At 39.2% G+C, this 18,422-nt stretch overlaps 1 protein-coding gene across 1 annotated transcript in view; it reads right to left on the bottom strand.

Moving 5' to 3' along the window:
* The window catches only part of CPLANE1 (ciliogenesis and planar polarity effector 1), a 134,672-nt gene that overhangs the window by 10,698 nt on the left and 105,552 nt on the right, over window positions 1–18,422 (bottom strand). Inside the window, exons 44-50 of the mRNA XM_029940985.1 lie at window positions 17,494–17,658; window positions 13,960–13,990; window positions 13,303–13,434; window positions 4,420–4,585; window positions 1,797–1,855; window positions 1,158–1,325; window positions 303–427 (exon numbers count right to left, since the gene is read on the bottom strand). Of these exons, the coding sequence (XP_029796845.1) occupies window positions 303–427; window positions 1,158–1,325; window positions 1,797–1,855; window positions 4,420–4,585; window positions 13,303–13,434; window positions 13,960–13,990; window positions 17,494–17,658 (846 nt within the window). The remainder of the gene's footprint in view (window positions 1–302; window positions 428–1,157; window positions 1,326–1,796; window positions 1,856–4,419; window positions 4,586–13,302; window positions 13,435–13,959; window positions 13,991–17,493; window positions 17,659–18,422) is intronic.

The following is an 18,422-nucleotide window of genomic DNA, read 5'->3' as shown; positions in this document are numbered from 1 at the left end:
ACATCTTTAGCCAGACACACAAAGGAAACAAATTCCCAAATAAGTCATATCTAAAATACTGACTGATCAAATTCTATTATAATAAAGCTATTTGTTTAATAAGATTCCTGAGGTCTTTCTATTTCAAAACAATAGAACAAAATCCCACCACAGGTAAGTCTTTATAAATCTCTTGCATTCTGCTGAAATAATTGCTTTTCACAAAGATTTATAGTTTTTACTAATGAAAACCAACTTTAGAGATGAGGACCTATACCCTCAAGGAATACAAAATTATACAAACTCTAAAATACCTTACTTACCATGTGGCCAAGGAGGGCCTTGAGGTTGTCCAAAAACATTCCCCTTTCGGGTACAACTTGGTCTGGATATGTATCTAAATTTTCCAGGTTGATTTATTGGAATACTATGATCATGTTGATTCTCTCTAAAGTAGAAATTATATAATTATTATATTCCTAAAAAAAAGCCCAAAATTTATTCAGATTAACCTGACATTGCTTATCCTGTCCCTCAGTGATACATTTAGTGTTACAACATTCTCAACAAAATATTCTCCATGTGTCATATCTCAAGCTTCATTTTCTTTTTCACACAAATTGTTCTTGGTTATCTGTTTGTCCATTTCAAATTGCCTATGTATTTGGAAGCTATTTATATATTTAATACCCTGCTTTATTCAAGAAAAGATTTCAAGGGAGTCTCTGGTATTTTGAAATCCTACACACACAAGTACCGTGATTGGGTCTGGGTCTGTGCTGGGAAGGGACAGCAGAGAAGTGATAAGCTGTTGGAGACTGTTTCTACAAGAATGGGACTAAGTGGAGAAATAGGGAGAGCAGTTAGGATGCAAATTCTAGAAGGAAATATTAAAAAGTACAGAAAAGGAAATAACTGAATGGATATCAAAGCTGTATCAGGTATGCTGCAGTGCTGTTATATCTTAGAGATATAATGCCATTTTTGTCTTTTTCCTTGGTGATTCTTTCCATAAACTCATAAAGACCTCATAATTATGGGACCATTTTTTCTTTACTTGATTATCATATTTCTGAGCAGGGTAGGTATAAATATACAGAACTTGAGTTACAAAAGCACTGAATTTCTTATCATGCCTGACATAATCACATTGAATGACTTGCCAAACTTTGTCTTACCTTCTTGGAGAAAGAGAACATTGCTGTCTGGAAATGTGAGCAGTTCTGGGTCTGTGAGGCAATGGTTTCTGGGCGGCAGTTGGTAGCTGTGCTGATTCAGATAACAGTTCATTCATCAGACTGTATGCTTGTGAGATTCGACGATTATAGTGGTCAGAGAGGAGCAATCTTCAGACAAAGAATTAAACAACATTTAATAGAAGAGTGACTTTCAGTTCACACTTCTGGAGGGAACGTAGCGTTTGAAGATCAACTAGCATTGGTGTTTTTCCATGCTTTTCAAATGCAAATTCATATTTCATATTTCTGAAAACCATTAGGTAGTGTTGTTAGTAAAGGTATCTGTATGGTACCTTATGGCCTTTTGGGTATTTTATATATATATTAACATCAAAATGCACATATCTGGACTGGGAGAGGGAGGGAATAGCAGAAATGGAAGTCATAAAAATTCAATGGAATAAACTCCTAAAAAGGCTAGTGGAATCTAATTATTTTCCTTGGAGTTATCACCCAGAGTTTTCTGTTTACGGACGAAAAGGGACTAATGTGAAAACAGGAATTCCTGCGACTCTGCTCTGTCCAGGCCTCGGGTAAGCAAATCAGAGAAGACACTCAATGCACTGCGAGCCAGCTTACCTGTCTTTTTCGTGCTTCTTCTTCTCTCTCAACCTGATTTCTCTTGAAGTCATGTAAAACTGTACGACAAATACCCAGTCAGTTCATTATTGTTCAGTTCAAATAATTAAGCCATTACGATCCATGGAAAACAAGAAAATTCCACTAATCAAATTTAATAGGTTAAAACATATTTTGCTATTTAGGAAACAGTGCAAAACACTGTCATATTTGATGAAGCTTCCTAACCCAGCACAAAATGTGAAAAATGCTAAAGCATCATGTAATTAATTAAAATCTGGTTTAATAAGTGGAAGGCAAAATCTATTTTAGTAGCTAAATTAAGGTTCTCTCCTTTTGAGAAAATACATTATTGATTGCATTTAAAATAAAAAAACAAGAGCATTTTAAGGATGAAGACACATATACTTCATACTCTGTCTTGAGATCACTCTCACAGAGAGCTTACTTGATAAAACAGAAAGGAGTCACACATTGAAAGCCATCATTCTGATGTTTTAAAATGTTTACCAGAAACCTACTGTAGTACGTTCACTGTGACTTGTGAACTCTTCAAAACTTACGCACCATGAGGCAATTGGCAAATGTCAGCTACACACACCTTATTCCAGAACATTAAGAATTACTGTTGAGTTACTAACAAAGACAAGTCCTTTTACACACAATTGTGTATATAAAAATGTGCACATAGAAGTGCATTCACTCTCTGTAGGTCCTGCATGGAAGTGGTCAGTAACAAAGGTCTTATTAATTTCTGATAGAAATTCAAATGACACTTTTAATTACATTAACCGCTCACTAATCCCATACCTTAACCTAAACAGAAGCTAAAAATTAAGAAAAATGATCTTGGAAAATTAAGATAATGATGATGGAGAGGTTATAACGTCTATGATCGAAGCAGTTCCAGTGCCTTCTAAGGTAATTTATTCTAAATTTGGACACAATTCTAACTATCTTTGGTATTTTCCTGATCCACAAAGAGGGTGATATCAGAACCCACCCCCGTGGGGTGGAGAAACACACAAACACTTTAAGAGTCTAGTCATGGGGCATCTGGGTGGCTCAATCAGTTAAGCATTCAACTCTTGGTTTCAGCTCAGGTTGTGATTTTTCGGTTCATGAGTCTGAATCCTGCATTGGACTCTGCGCTGACAATGTGAAGCCTGCTTGGGATTCTATCCCTCCCTCCCTCCCTCTGTCCTTCCCCCACTCTGTCCTTCCCTTGCTCATGCTCTAACTAAATACATACACACATACATACATACATACATACATATTAAAAAAAAAAGATTCTAAGTATGTACCTCAGTAGACTGAAGGTCATTACCAGGTCCCTAAAACTATTAACAGGCAAAAATGTTATATATATATTAACATCAACATGACTTCTCCAGACACAAGTAAATTATGCACTTTATATAGTTTGCCTACTTTTGCACCATTTGGTGCTTAAATGTGACAGCCTTACCTGGAAAATACAACTTTTATAGAACATATTTCCCTAAAGATTCTGAAAAATAAGTATTATAATATTTCAGATTACAAAGTAAAAGCTATTCTATAATCTAAGCATAATTTAAATATAACTTTCACAGTAATGTGATTATCAAAGTAACACTGCTTTATTTCACCTTCTGAAGAAAACTGTGATGTCCATAGTTAGGGTTCAGCAAATAAATGTTGATAAAGGGCAGCTGAAATGCACACACCCATAACCACACACACACACACACACACACCACACCACTGTACCCTTGGTACATGACTGGACCCTACTCTTTATTTATTGTAGATAACTTATGGATAGAAATTGATTTGTATAATTTTTTAAAGTTTATCTGAGAGAGGGAGAGAGATTGAGCAGGGGATGGGCAGGAGTGGGGCAGAAAGAAAGGGAGGGAGAGAGAGAGAAGGAGAGAGAGAATCCCAAGCAGGCTTCATGCTGTCAGTGCAGAGCCTAACAGAGGGCTCACAAACCATGAGATCAGGACCTAAGCTACCCAGGCACCCCAGAAAATTGATTTTTATTTTTTTATTTTATTTTAATGTTTTTTATTTATTTTTGAGAGGCAGACAGAGACAGTGTGAGCAGGGGAGGGTCAGAGAAAGAGGGAGACACAGAATCTGAAGCAGGCTCCAGGCTCTGAGCTGTTAGCACAGAGCCCAACGCAGGGCTTGAACCCACAAACCGTGAGACCATGATCTGAGCCAAAGCTGGAAGCTTAACTGTCTGAGCCACCCAGGCGCCCCAGAAAATTGATTTTTAAAGTTGCTTTACTACACAGTCAGTTGTTCATTGAACTCTCATTAAAAATTATGGGAATAGCTCCAGTTGGTCATCCAATCACTCAAAATTTTCATTTGGTTAAAATTAGCTAGAGGAATAATTAGCCTGAGGTAGAAAAAATATTTCAGATAGTTTAAGAGAGCATGGTTTGTAGAATACCTTGCTACATTGTGTGAAGATAATTTCTTAACATTTTCTGACTTAAGTAAAATGGTAACATTTGTCTAATAAAACATGCATCTAAATTATGTTAATCCTTTCCTTGAATATCTTCCAGGGAAAAACTACACGCATTCTGTGGCAATTCCACTGCCCTTGATTTTGCAAACTTACTGGATTGCTCCTGGGGCAGAAAGGATCATGTTCTTGCCTTCTCTTTTCTGTCAGCTCATTTAAATACTCCGCCATTCTCTCCTTTCGTTTTCTTTTCATCCACATTTGAATTTCTCTTCTCTCTTTCTCAGTTCTTCGTGTTGGTCTACCAGAAGAATGCTGAATTCTGAGAAATTTCACAAGAAGGGCATAATTTGATTTTGAATTATTTATGGATACAAGTAGTATCACAATGAAATACTGTTTATATGGAAAATTTTTTAATGTTTATTTATTTTTGAGAGAAAACAAGTGGGGGAGGGGCAGAGGTAGAGAGGGAAACACACAATCTGAAGCTGAGCTGTTGGCGCAGAGCCCCATGTGGGGCCTGAACCCACAAACCTAGAAATCATGACCTGAGCCAAAGTGGGACATTTAACTGACTGAGCCACCCAGGCACCCCTGGAAATTTTTTTTATGTTTTTTTAAATGTTTTATTTACTTATTTTTGAGAGAGAGAGAGAAAGAGAGAGAGTGTATGCACCCAAGCAGGGGAGAAGGGCAGACACAGATTCCAAAGCAGGCTCCAGGCTCTGCGCTGTCAGCACAGAGCTCAATGCAGGGCTCAAACTCACTAACCATGAGATCATGACCTAAGCCAAAGTTGGACGCCTAACAGATTGAGCCACCCAGACACCCCTCGAAAATATTTTTAAATGTTTGTTATTGAGAGAGAGAAAGAGGGGAGGGGCAGAGAGATAGAGGAGGAAGCTCTGAATTATCAGCTCAGAGCCCAAAGTCGGCCTCAAACCCAGAGCCATGATATCACGACCTGAGTGGAAAGCAAAAATCAGACAGCTAACTAACTGAGCCACCTAGGCAGCCCAATAAATAAATTTTATTTATTTTTATGTGATCTCTATACCCAAAATGGGGCTTGAACTCACAACTCTCAGATCAAGAGTCATATATATGCCTTACTGACTGAGCCAGCCAGGCGCCTCTATTTGGAAAGATTTTGCCCATTCACAAAAGTAGTATACAGTAAGATCTCCATCAATCTGCTCCATCCTGTTCCCTGAAATCCACTGAAAATGATCTCAGAGCTCACCAATAGTCTCTTTAGCCTTTTGGACTTCTCTATAACATTTAACAAATTGGCTTTTCTTTTCTGCTTAAACTCTCTCTCACCTGGGTCTTATTTTAACTCTTAACACACTGTGCGGCCTCCTATGCTGTCTCCTTTCTTCTCTGCTCACCACTTCAATTAAATGTCTTTAAAGGTTCTGTTTTGGGGGATACTTGGGTGGCTCAGTTGGTTGAGACACCGACCCTTGATTTCGGCTCAGGTCACGATCCTAGGCCGTGGGATTGAGCCCTACATCAGGATCGATGCTGAGCATGGAGCCTGCCCAGGAGTTACTCTCTTTATCCCATTGCCCCTCCCCCCACTCTTGCTCTCTCTAAAATAAAATAAGAAAAATGATTAAAAGTTCTGTTTTAGGCTTCTTGACCCAACATCTATTCCTGGACTATCTCAATCACTTCTACAAGTTATAACACAGTGATGACTTCAACACAGCTGGCCTTGTGAATTCAGCCTCAAACTCATGCCCATGCCATATGTCCCATGGGCTGGCCTGAGCTAATGACTGAGCACGGCAGGGACGTTAAGGCTGTCCCATTCCTGCCAGACATAGGACTCCTCTGGCGGGCAACTCTGGCCTGACATCTCACCACTGACCCAGCTGAAACCTGTAACACTGTACTCCAAGATTTTACTTACTCAACCCTCTCCCCTGTCCCTTCCCTCTCTCTTTCACAGGGTGGGATCACACCTACAATGTGGTCTGATGCTTCCCCGGACTTCTGTCTTCCCCCACTTTCTCCTCACAGGCCTTTCTCCCAATAACTGGCTTGCACATCTAATCCCATGTTGGCTTTGACTTCTCCGATGATATGACCTGACACAAGTCGTACTGAGAGTGGTCCAAAAAAACAGGTGGTGTGAGATGGCTTTGAGGCAGACTCCTCACCCAGCATGGGAGGAGAAAGAGAATATCTTCCTAGATGGAAGGTGGGTCACAGGTACAAACAATGTGATTTATACTGAACACTTGCTTTTCCTTCTGGAAATCTGGAATTGGTATGTGCCAGGCAGAGGCTGCCTACCCAACCAGCCCCCAAGAAAAACTCTGGAAACAGCCTCTAAATGAGCTTCCTTGGTGGGCATTGTCTCACATGTGCAGTCACAGCCTGTTGCTGGAGGAATTAAATGTGTCCTATTGTGACTGCACTGGGAGAGGATACTTGGAAACTTGTGCCCAGTTTCCGTGGGAATTTACTGCATGTACTTCTCTTGCTGTAATTGTTGTAAGACTATGAGAGTTCTGCAAGTCCTCCCCATCAATCCCTGAGCCTAAAGTGAACTAGCCCCTGCCCTTAAAGAGACAGCACTAGAGACAGCCCTGCAGGATACAACATGGAAGCCGCAGTTTGAAAAATACCTGAGGCATAGGGACAGGAGGTTTGTTTACTGATCTCAGAGCCAGTGATGGAGGGGCAAGGATCTCTGGGAGACTCCTCCAAGAACAAAAGAGCTGGCAGGCACCATTTCCGTCCCCCACCCCCACCCCCAGCCTAGACACAGGGAAACCTGTGCGGACCAGCACAACACGGACATTCTCTACCTAACGTGCTTACGGTGCACCCCCTCTTTCCCATGTTTTCCTGTGGATCCTTCCCGTCCAGCCAGGACTCGACTCCAGCTGTCCTCCAACAGCAAACCCAATCATGGTAACACCACATGTCCTGCCCCAACGCTCTCCTGTGGACTCACCCCCACCAATACACTCCGCCACAGCTCATCCAAAACTGTGCCACAAGCCTGGCAATACAAGCAGCCTCACCAGGAGCCAACGCCACAGTGACTCCTGACCCAGGGAGAAGGAGAGAGAACCACACACAACACTCAGGCTGTGGTTCCAGAAGTGGGCTGGGGGTAGACATCTGGGTTGACTGCAGGCCCGCCACCAAAAACAGCTTCTCAGGGGGTAACACAGGGAATGTGCCCTGTAGTTCGGTGATACTGCATCTCTGGCAAACACCTGGTCTTACTCAACTCAAGCCGAAGGCAGCTGCAGACCGACCCACTTACAACACAGGGACCAACCCCTGTCCCCAACAGGCAAAGAGAACCCATCTAGACAATGGGCAGAAGGAAAAAGTGGCTCAGCCACAATAACAGAGCACATGCAGCACATAGAAGAGACACCCTAAAGTGCCAGGTTCTGGTGAACAGGGGACACTGCCCTGGAGGGCACTACAGGACCTCTACAGGATTTCCTATGTCCCAAATGAAAGAACAGGACAAAAATCACAGAAAGAGACTGAAGCACAGGCATAAGTAATATGCCTGATAGAGAACTTAAAGGAATGGTCATAAAGCTAACTCACTAAGAGTGAAGGACATCAATGAAACCCTTAACATAGAGATATAAAACAGGGGCGCATGGGTGGCTCAGTCGGCTAAGCATCCAACTTCAGCTCAGGTCATAGTCTCACAGTTTGTGGGTTTGAGCCCCGCATTGGGCTCTGGGCTGACAACTAGCTCAAAGCCTGGAGCCTGCTTCAGATTCTGTATCTCCCTCTCTCTCTGACCCTCCCCTGCTCACGCTGTCTCTCCTTCTCTCAAAAATAAATAAAACATTTAAAAAAACCCAAAGAGATATAAAACATAAAAAAGAACAAACTAGAGGTGAAGAAATCAACAAGTGAAATTAAGAATGAACTGGATGGAAGGAATAGCAGCGTAGAGGAAGTAGAAGCATGGATCAGCAACCCGGAGGACAGGGCAATAGAAAGCAATCAGACTGAACAGGTGAGAGAAAATAATACAAAATGAAAACAGTGTCTGGGTTTCAGAAATACCATCAAGTATAACAACACTTGTATTCTAGGGATCCCAGAAGGAAAAGACAGAGAAAAGGAGACAGAAATTTTATTTCAAGAAAATAATACCTGAAAACTTCCTGAATCTGGAGAGGGAAGCAAATTCAGATCAGCAGGCACAGTGATGCCTCACCAAAATCAACCCAAGGAGGTTCCCAATGAGACACATAATAATTAAAATGGCAAAAAGTGATAGAGAATTTTAAAAGCAGAAAGAGAAAATAAAACAGTTACAAGGGAAACTTCATAAAGCAATGAGCTGATTTTTTAGCAGAAACTTCGCAGATCAGAAAGGAGTGGCATGATCTATTCAAAGTGCTGAAAGGAAAAACTCTGCAGCCAAGAATACTTTATCCAGCAAGGCTATCCTTAGGAAAAGAAGGAGAGATAAAGAGCTTCCCAGACAACAGTTAAAAGAATTCATGACCACTAAACCAGCCCTATAAGAAATGTCAAATGGGACTCTGAGTAGAAAGAAAAAAAATCATAAGTAGGAGTAAGAAAAGCAGGAAGCACAAAAGTAATAAAAATAAATATATGTATAAAAATCAGTCAAGGATCTCACAAAAAGAAGTATGTAAAGCATGACACAGTATGCCTAACATGTTGGGGGTGGGGAGAAGAGTGAAGAATGGGTTCAAAGTGAAGAGACCATCACCTTAAATGACTGCTGTATGCATAAGATGTTACAAGATGTTATATGCAGACCACATGATAACCGCAGATCAAAAACCAGTAACAGATATGTAAAAAATAAAGAGAAAGGAATCCAAGTATATTGCTAAAGAAAGCCAGCACACCATGAGAAAAGAGAGCAAGAGAAGAAAGGAACAGAAAAGTACAAACAAAACCATAAAACAAGTAACAAAATGGTAATAACTACATACCTACCAATAACTACTTGGAATTTAAGTGGACTAAATGTGCCAATCAAAAAACACAGGGTGGTAGAATGGATAAAAAGGCAAGACCCATCTATATGAGACTATGAGAGACTCATTTCAGACCCAAGACACACGCAGATTGAGAATGAAGGGATGGAGAAACATTTATCATGCAAATGAAGTAAGAAGAAACCCGGGGTAGCAATACTTACATTGGACAAAACAGACTTTAAAACAAAGATCGTAGGGGTGCCTGAGTGACTCAGTCATTTAAGCATCCAGCTCTTGAGTTTAGCTCAGGTCATATCTCACGGTTTGTGAGATTGAGCCCTGGTTTGACTCTGTACTGACAGCACAGAGTTCTCTCTGCCCCTCTCCTGCTCACATGCTGTCTCTCTCAAAATGAACATTTAAAATTTTCTTTTTATTTATTTTTGAGACAGAGCATGAACGGGGGAGGGGCAGAGAGAGAAAGGGAGATACGCAATCGGAAGCAGGCTCCAGGCTCTGAGCTGTCAGCCCAGAGCCTGATACAGGGCTTAAACGCATGAACCGTGAGATCATGACCTGAGCCGAAGTAGGAGCCTAACCGACTGAGCCACCCAGGGGCCCCTAAATAAACATTTTTAAAAAGACTGCTGGGGCTTTGCCTTCTGGGACCCCTAGGACACAAGTGTTGTTATACCTGATGGTATTTCTGAGACCCAGACACTGTTTTCGTGTGGTATTATTTATTTTCTCTCACCTGCTTAGTTCAATTTTAAAAAGACTGCTGGGGCTGACAGCTCTGAGTCTGCAGCCTGCTTTAGATTCTGTGTGTGTCTCTCTCTCTGCTCCTTTCCTGCTCACGTTCTGTCTCACTCTGTCTCAAAAACAAATAAACATTAAAAAAAAGAGAGAGAAAGGATAAAAACCATATGATCATTTCAATAGATGCAGAAAAACATTTGACAAAGTACAACATCCATTTATGACATAAACTTTCAACAAACTAGGTAATTTAGAGAGAACATACCTCAACATAATAAGTCATATATGAAAACCACACAGCTGACATCATACTCGATGGTAAAAAACTTGATAGCTTTTCACCTAATAACAAGATGTCCACTGTCACCACTGTAATTCAACATAGTACTGGAAGTCCCAGCCACACAGTAATACAAGAAAAAAACAAGGCATCCAGATTGGTAAGGAAGAAATAAAACTGTCACATTTGCAGACGACCTGATACTATACAGAGAAAACCCTTAAGACTCTAACAAAAACTACTAAAACAGATCATTGAATTCACTAAGGTTGCAGGACACAAAATCAATAAATAGGAATTCACTGCATTTATATACACATTAGTGTATGAAGCAGCAGAAAGAAAATTTAAGAAAATAATCCCATTAAATCATACCAAAAAACAATAAAATACCTGAGAATAAACTTACCCAAGGAGGTGAAAGACCTGTACTCTGAAAACTATAAAACACTGATGAAAGAAATTAAAGATGACAAAAACAAATGAAAAGATATTCCAGGCTCATGGATTGGGAGAACAAATATCATTAAAATGTCCATATTACTCAAAGCAATCTACAGATTCAATGCAATCCCTATTAAAATACAAATAGCATTTTTCACAGACAGAACTAGAACAAATAACCCCACAATGTGTATGAAACCAAAAAAGACCCCAAGTAGCCAACGCAATGCTGAAAAAGCACAAAGATAGAGGTATCACAATCGCAGATTTCAAGATACACTACCAACCTGCAATAAACAAAACAGTATGGTCCTTGTGCAAAAACAGACACAAAACACAATGGGAACAGAATAGAGAGCCTGTAAATAAACATACTACTATATAGTCAATTAGCTTTCAACAAAGCAGGAAACAATATATAGTGGTAAAAGACAGTCTCTTCAACAAATTATGTTGAGAAAACCGGACAGCAACATGCAAAAGAATGAAACTGAACCACTTTCTTACAACACACACAAAATTAAACTCAAAATAGCTTAAGGACCTGTGATACCTGAAACCATAAAAGTCCTAGAAGAGAGCACAGGTCATAATTTGTCTGAGATCAGCCATAGGAACATCTTTCTAGCTATGTTTCCTGAGGCAAGGGAAACAAAAATAAACTATTGGGACTACATCTGCACAGCAAAGGAATTAATCAACAAAACTAAGAGATAACATACTGAATGTGAGAAGATATTTGCATATGATATACCTGTTAAAGGGTTAGTAGCCAAAGTATATAAAGAACTTACACAGAGGCGCCTGGGTGGCTCAGTCGGTCAAACCACCAACTTTGGCTCAGGTCATGATCTCATGTTCGTGGGTTCGAGCCCAGTATCGGGCTCTGTGCTGACAGCTCAGAGCCTGGAGCCTGCTTTGGATTCTGTGTCTCCCTTTCTCTCTGCCCCTCCGCCTCTCATGCACTGTCTCTCTCTGTATCAAAACTAACTAAGACATTAAAAATAAAAATAAAAACTTACACATCTCAACACCAAATAAACCAAATAATCTAATTTAAAAATGCACAGAAGACATGAACAGACATTTCTCCAAAGAAGACAGATGGCAAGTAGACACATGGAAAGATACTCAACATCACTCATCATCAGGGAAATATAATTCAAAACCACCTTGTGATATCACCTTACCCCTGTCAGAATAGCTAAAATAAAAAATACAGAAAACAAGTGTTGACAAGGATGTGGAGAAAAAGGAACTCTTATACACTGCTGGTAGGAATGCAAACTGGTGCAGTCACTGTGGAAAACGGTACGGAGGTTCCTCAAAAAATTAAAAATAGGGGCACCTGGGTGGCTCAGTCTGTTAAGCGTCCAACTTCAGGTCAGGTCATGATCTCACAGTTCGTGAGTTCGAGCCCCATGTCGGCTCTGTGCTGACAGTTCAAAGCCTAGAGCCTGCTTTGGATTCTGTGTATGTGTCTCTCTCTCTCTGTCTCTCTCTCTCTCACAAATAAACAAACATTAGAAAATTAAAAAAAAAAAAACCAGACCTATCTTATGCTCCAGTAATTCTATTACTAGGTATTTATCCAGAGAATACAAAAACACTAATTTGAAGGGATATATGTACCCCTACTGTTTATTACAGCATCATTTACAATAGCCAAATTATGGAAGCAGCCCAAGGGTCCATCAATAGATGAATGAATGGATAAAGATGTGTCTGGCAATAGATAACACACTCACACACACACAGCAAAATATTACTCAGCCATAAAAAAGAAGAAAATCTTGCCATTTGCAACAACATGGATGGAGCTAAAGAGTATAATGAAGTCAGAGAAACACAAATAGCCTATGTTTTCACTAGTATGTGGAATTCAAGAAAAACAGATGAACAAAGGAAAAAAGAGAGACAAACCAAAAAAAAAAGACTCTTAACTACAGAACTGATGGTTACCAGAGGGGAGGTGGGGGAGGAGATGGGTGAAGAGAGGTGATGGGGATTAAGAGTACACTTGTCTTGAGCACTGAGTAATGTACAGAATTGCAGGATCACTATATTGTACACCCAAAACTAATAGAACACTCTATGTTAACTATACTGAAATTAAAAAATATCTCAAAATAAATAAATTAATCAAAATATAATAATGGCAACAAAAATAAAATAATGAGACCTTGGGAAAATTCAGGATACAGATGCATTTCTGTATTAAATACACGAGTCTGTCTACTGTTGGGAAAGAGAAGGAGTGGCACACAAACATCACATTAAAATATGGCAAATTTTAGGGATACCTGAGTGGCTCAGTCAGTTGAGTGACTCCTGATTTCAACTTGGTCATGATATCAGTGCTTGTGGGTTTAAGCCCCATGTGGGGCTCTGCACTGAAAGTGTGGAGCCTGCTTCAGACTCTCTCTCCTTCTCTCTCTGCCCCTCCCTGTTCATTCTCTCTCTCTCTCTTCCCCACCCTCCCTCTCAAAAATAAACATTAAAAACATTTAAAATAAAATAAAATATGGCTAATTTTGAATCATATCTTGACCATAAACATTTTAAGTGAATGAAAATGAATTATTCAATGAGTACCTGGAGATAGCCTCAGCTTGCTGTTCTGTTAAACCGAGCTCTTCACTGGAAACTCCATCTTTTGTTATAAGGTCCTCAATAATGTCAGCAACATCAGTCAATCCAGTCATCTGGAGTGGATCTACTGAAATACTTCATTTTCAAATGCAATTTGAGAAAGATAAGTCAGTATGTATAATTTAATTACATTAATCAAAAATGAACATGTAAAGTTTAAAAAATGAACATGTAAAACTATGCCCTCTAAGAGCATAAATGAACACCAAAATCATCAACCTAGAACTAATGTTTCTTCTACTTTCCAGTAATCCTCACTGCAAAAGTCTAATCATCACTAATTGGTGACTTCTTAGGGTCTTAAAAAAGCGAGTGTAAGGCTCAGGAGAGGAGTTCTGCCTGGCCTGCCAGCTGAATGTCTAGGCAGTTAAAAAGAGTGGCAAATGCAGTCTATTATACTCTAATCCCCTATGCTAAAACAGTGAAGGATGTACCTCAGCTTCTTAAAACATCCCATTCCCAGTGAAAATTCATTATATTCCTAGAGTCCAAAAAAAAATATGAAGTGTAGAAGCTCACATACACATGAACAACAAGGTTTCCTACTCAGTTTATGCCCAATTTCAAGTAAAATTGTGAATTAATTCTTAAGATATTTACCTCTCGAATAACTCATCACTATTATTCACACCTAAAAAAAAAGAAATATTATTAATAAAAATCTCAGGTCAATTATTTTTATACTTTCATCTATTAACCTGATGTAGAAATTATATAACCAAAAATTGAAATATATTTAAACCTCCAAATAAGTTTAAAGATACATATGTGTAGTCTTTTTATCCTCCTCTTGAATAAGCTAGTTGGTGTTTATTCTGTGCATTTTCAGATTATTACTTTTCTATCCAGAGTACTCAGAAAAATATACTTTAGGAAGTACAGTCCTTTGCTTACTACACAGTTTAAAATATTGAAGTGCAATTTACTAAAACAAAAAACAAAAAAGCTCTGATGATCTAAAAGTAATACATTTGGGGAAACATCTAACTTTTTTAGCCATTTTATTTTTGAGAGAGGGAGAACAAGTGGGGAGGGGCCAAGAAAGAGGGGGACAGAGGATCCAAAGTGGGCTCCACACTGACAACAGAGAGCCCGATATAGGGCTTGAACTCGTGAACCATGGGATCATAACAATAAATTTCTTTTCTGATTCCTTTTATCAAAGGGCAGAAAAGTGTTATGTCCAAATGAATACCTTTTCACAGTAGTTACACAGAAGATTTGATCCCTAGGTCATTTTCAAACCAATTTTGGAAGTCTTCTATGGGACCACCTTCTCAATTTACTGAACACAGATCAACTTTATCCCCTGAAAAATCACAATTCCTTTTTTTTTTTTTTTAATTCCAAACAGTAATGCTTAGCCTGATTATCTACTTCATTTATCAGAAATGCCTCTGGAAACCTGGCAGCTATCACCAAAATTAAACCCGTCTTCAGTGAAGAAATTATTTGCCACTGTTAAGATCAACTGCAAGAGGGACACCTGATGGCTCAGTTGGTTAAGCGACTGTCTCCTGATTTCAGCTTAGGTCATGATCTTGCGGTTTGTTGAATATGAGTCCTGCATCGGACTCTCTGCTGTCAGCCTGGAACCCACCTTGGATCCTCTGTCCATCCCTTTCTCAACCCCGTTCCCCGCTTTTCTCTCTCTCTCTCAAAAACTCATAAAAATGTGCTAAGAAATGGAAGTCAATTACAAAGGAGAAAATCTAACCTAGTTTTGAGCATTAGAAGTAAGGGTTGACTATCCATCTTGCTAAGATGCCAACTTTGGAAAAGAAAATACCCATTAGGGCATCTAAACTCTGTACTCTAAAAAATAATGTGGTTTCCTTTTTAATTTACATTAGATATTGAATGCTAGAGAAAAACAATTTAACTATCCATATGTGTTATGCCATTTACTGACATTTCTTTCTTCTCTCACTTCCCAATTTAAGAAGCTACTACAATCTTGAATGAATCACCTCCCCAACCTGGTACTTTCCATATCACTTTTCCTGCTGCTTTCTTATCTTCTTCCTTTAAACATTAAAAATTTTGTCTTTATCCCCATCTTAAAATAATCTTGGCTTCATTTCTCTTATTTTTCTACTTCCTTTTACTATCAGAATTCTTAAGTAGTCTATACTTCTGGCTTCTTGAGCTGGTCGCTAGCCCTAGCTAGCAGCCTTCTACTCTTGATATTACATTGAAAGTACTCAAAGTCCTTAACAAATTCAATCTTTATTCTTGACCTTCTGGATTCCTGTGAAACTGTTAGCCACTTACTTTTCCTTGAAAATCCCTCCCCCGAGTCTGCTTATCCATGTCCCTCCCTGGGAGGCTCTCTTACTCTCTACACGGTGACATTTCACAGGCTGCTCTTCAGCATTTTCCCCATTTCTTGCTGACAACAGATGCACTCATTCTTAACTATATAACTAGATAAAAGGCTCTTACATCTGTTTCTCAAGCTTAAACCTCTCATCAAGCTCCACTTCCTATAAAAACGAGGTCCTAAATATGACCATTTATACACCACAGCATCACGTTAAACTTACCTTGTCTTAAGGTGCTCTCGAGTTTGACATCGAGCTAGAATATACTCGCTCCTACAGTCTGACAACACAAAGTAGCCATTCATGTTCCCCTTCTTCTCTTTTATCTGCTTAGTGACAGCAGCTGCCTATCCAAGACGTCTCTCGCTTTCCCACAACTGCCCAGGTCCTGACTGCTTCACAGGCCAGATGAAATTAACAGCTCACCAAAGGACCTCTGCCTCCATTCTAGCCTTCCTCAAAATCCCCTCTTGATACCTCTCTGCTCAGAATTCTCCCTGGTATAAAATGGAGTTTACACTTCTCACATATAGTCAGAACTCTCTGCAACCTTTTTAACACCATTTGTCAACTCTCCCCTGTAAGTGGGGAGAGAAAAGCTACCAGTGACTGAGACCCTACAGGAATCAAACAGGTTCGCAGCTTGGTGCTTTACATACAACGGTCAATCCTCACAACTCGGTGAAGCAGAAATGATTGTCTCCCTATGACGACTAAAACACAAATGGAATCTACAAAGAACTTAGAGAAAAAAATTACAAGGCTTAAAGCCAGATTTTTAATAGCTTTCCTTTATTAAAATAACAGCAATGTCATTTAAAAAGAGCATCTTTGGGGCACCTGTGTGGTTCAGCCAATTGAGCTTCTCATTCTTTATTTGGCTCAGGTCATGATCTCATAGTTCATGGGTTCAAACCCCACATCAGGCTCTGTGCTGACAGCATGGAACCTGCGTGGGATTCTCTCTCACTCCCTCACTGTGCCCCTCCTCAACTCGCTCGCTCTCTCTCTCTCAAAATAAATAAATAAATCTTACAAAAAAATTTTAAATAGCATTTCTTACTGCTTATATTAACTTTAAAAATTATAATAAAATATACTATAAACACTCAGTAAATTCAATCATTTTTGACCATCAATAGCTAAGAGCTAAAAAATATATATTTCAAACCCATTATCAGTAACCCAAGTGTTGTATTTAATATGATCTATTATTCCTATGACAAGATGTATGTGTCAGGACTAAAGAATAGCATTTTTAACTGCTAGCTCCAAATGAAATAGAATAAAAAACGGCACTAAACGTTTCTAAGTTTCAATATCCTCAACTGTAAAGTGGGGACAATAATGGCATCTTCCTCACAGGTTAGGCTTACACCAGGGCCAAGGCATGTGACACAGTGGTATCTGGGACGCCACAGAGGCGCAGCATACTACAGCCGTTCTTTTGTTTTCACAATTAAAACTCAAGGTCCTCAATGTTGGCAGAGTTTGAATTTCTCAGCTTTTGTAAAATCAGATAGCATAGTGATTCCAGTTGCTAAATATTTAACATTTTATTAAAATAACTTGAAGATATCTAATCATATATTATATCTTACTAGAGACATGATATATCCTGGTAGTATCTTATGAAGATGACAATATAGTTCTTCAATAAATGGCACAAATTGTAACTTCCCTTCCCCTGAAATTTATAAATATTGCAAAATGGCTTCACAAATTCTTCATGACTGTGAAGTAATAAACACTCTTCAGCAACAGTGTATTGGGAGGTAAGAGTGTAAACATAAAAAGTGAAGAACAGTACCAGGAGAAGTTGTATTCTGGTCACTGAAAAGGCTGACAGCTGAATCAGCAGAAGGAAACACACGGGTTTTCTGACTAGAATGAGTTTCTGTTACTGAAAATTCAGCTTCTGAAGTCTCCTCCTTGTCACTTTGATTCTCCTTATTCCTGAGAGTCAGGAAATCTACTGATCCAAAGGAAAATAGTAGAAGAAAAAAAAGCACATGAAAAAAAGATGTAACAGTTAACTCTTTCACATGGCAACAGATACATCAGAAGTTTATAACATATTATTTTGATAACTTTCTAATATATAATGAAATAACTGAATGTATTTAAAACAACCTCTCTTACAGTAAAAAGATAACTTTATTATTTTTTTAAAGTTTATTTATTTTGAGAGAGAGCGAAAGAGAGGGAGACAAAGATTGCAAGCAGGAGAGGGGTAGAGAGAGAGAGTGAGAGAGAATCCTAGACAGGCTCTGTGTTGTCAGAGCAGAGCCTGATGCAGGACTTGAACTCTTGAACCATGATATCAAGGTCCGAACTGAAATCAAGAGTTGGACACTTAACAACTGAGCCACCCAGGACACCCCAAAACTGTTAAGTTTATTATCAGTTTCAGAAAACATGGTAGACTGAGCTAAAGTAGATAGGCTCATACCCTGTTATAAAAGCAGGGAAGAAATGCTAAATTAAAAAAAGATTAGGGACACTTGGCTGGCTTAGTCAGCAGAGCAGGTAACTCCTCATTTCAGGGTCATGCGGTTGTGAGTTCAACCCCCATGCCTATTTAAATAAAAAAATAAATATATTAATATGGAGCCACGCCCTGTAAGTAAAGAAGTCCCATGGTACCAATGGAGTGATCTGAGCTACCTTCACATGACCTAGGGCATTGAAGGATAGGGCTGTTCATAAAATGAGGATAAGAAAAACCATGGAGAAGCA

This window comes from Suricata suricatta, chromosome 6 (assembly GCF_006229205.1).
Source record: "Suricata suricatta isolate VVHF042 chromosome 6, meerkat_22Aug2017_6uvM2_HiC, whole genome shotgun sequence".
Lineage (NCBI taxonomy): Eukaryota > Metazoa > Chordata > Mammalia > Carnivora > Herpestidae > Suricata > Suricata suricatta.
The sequence above is the reverse complement of the archived record's forward strand: the minus strand, read 5'-3'. Positions and strand labels throughout refer to the sequence as shown.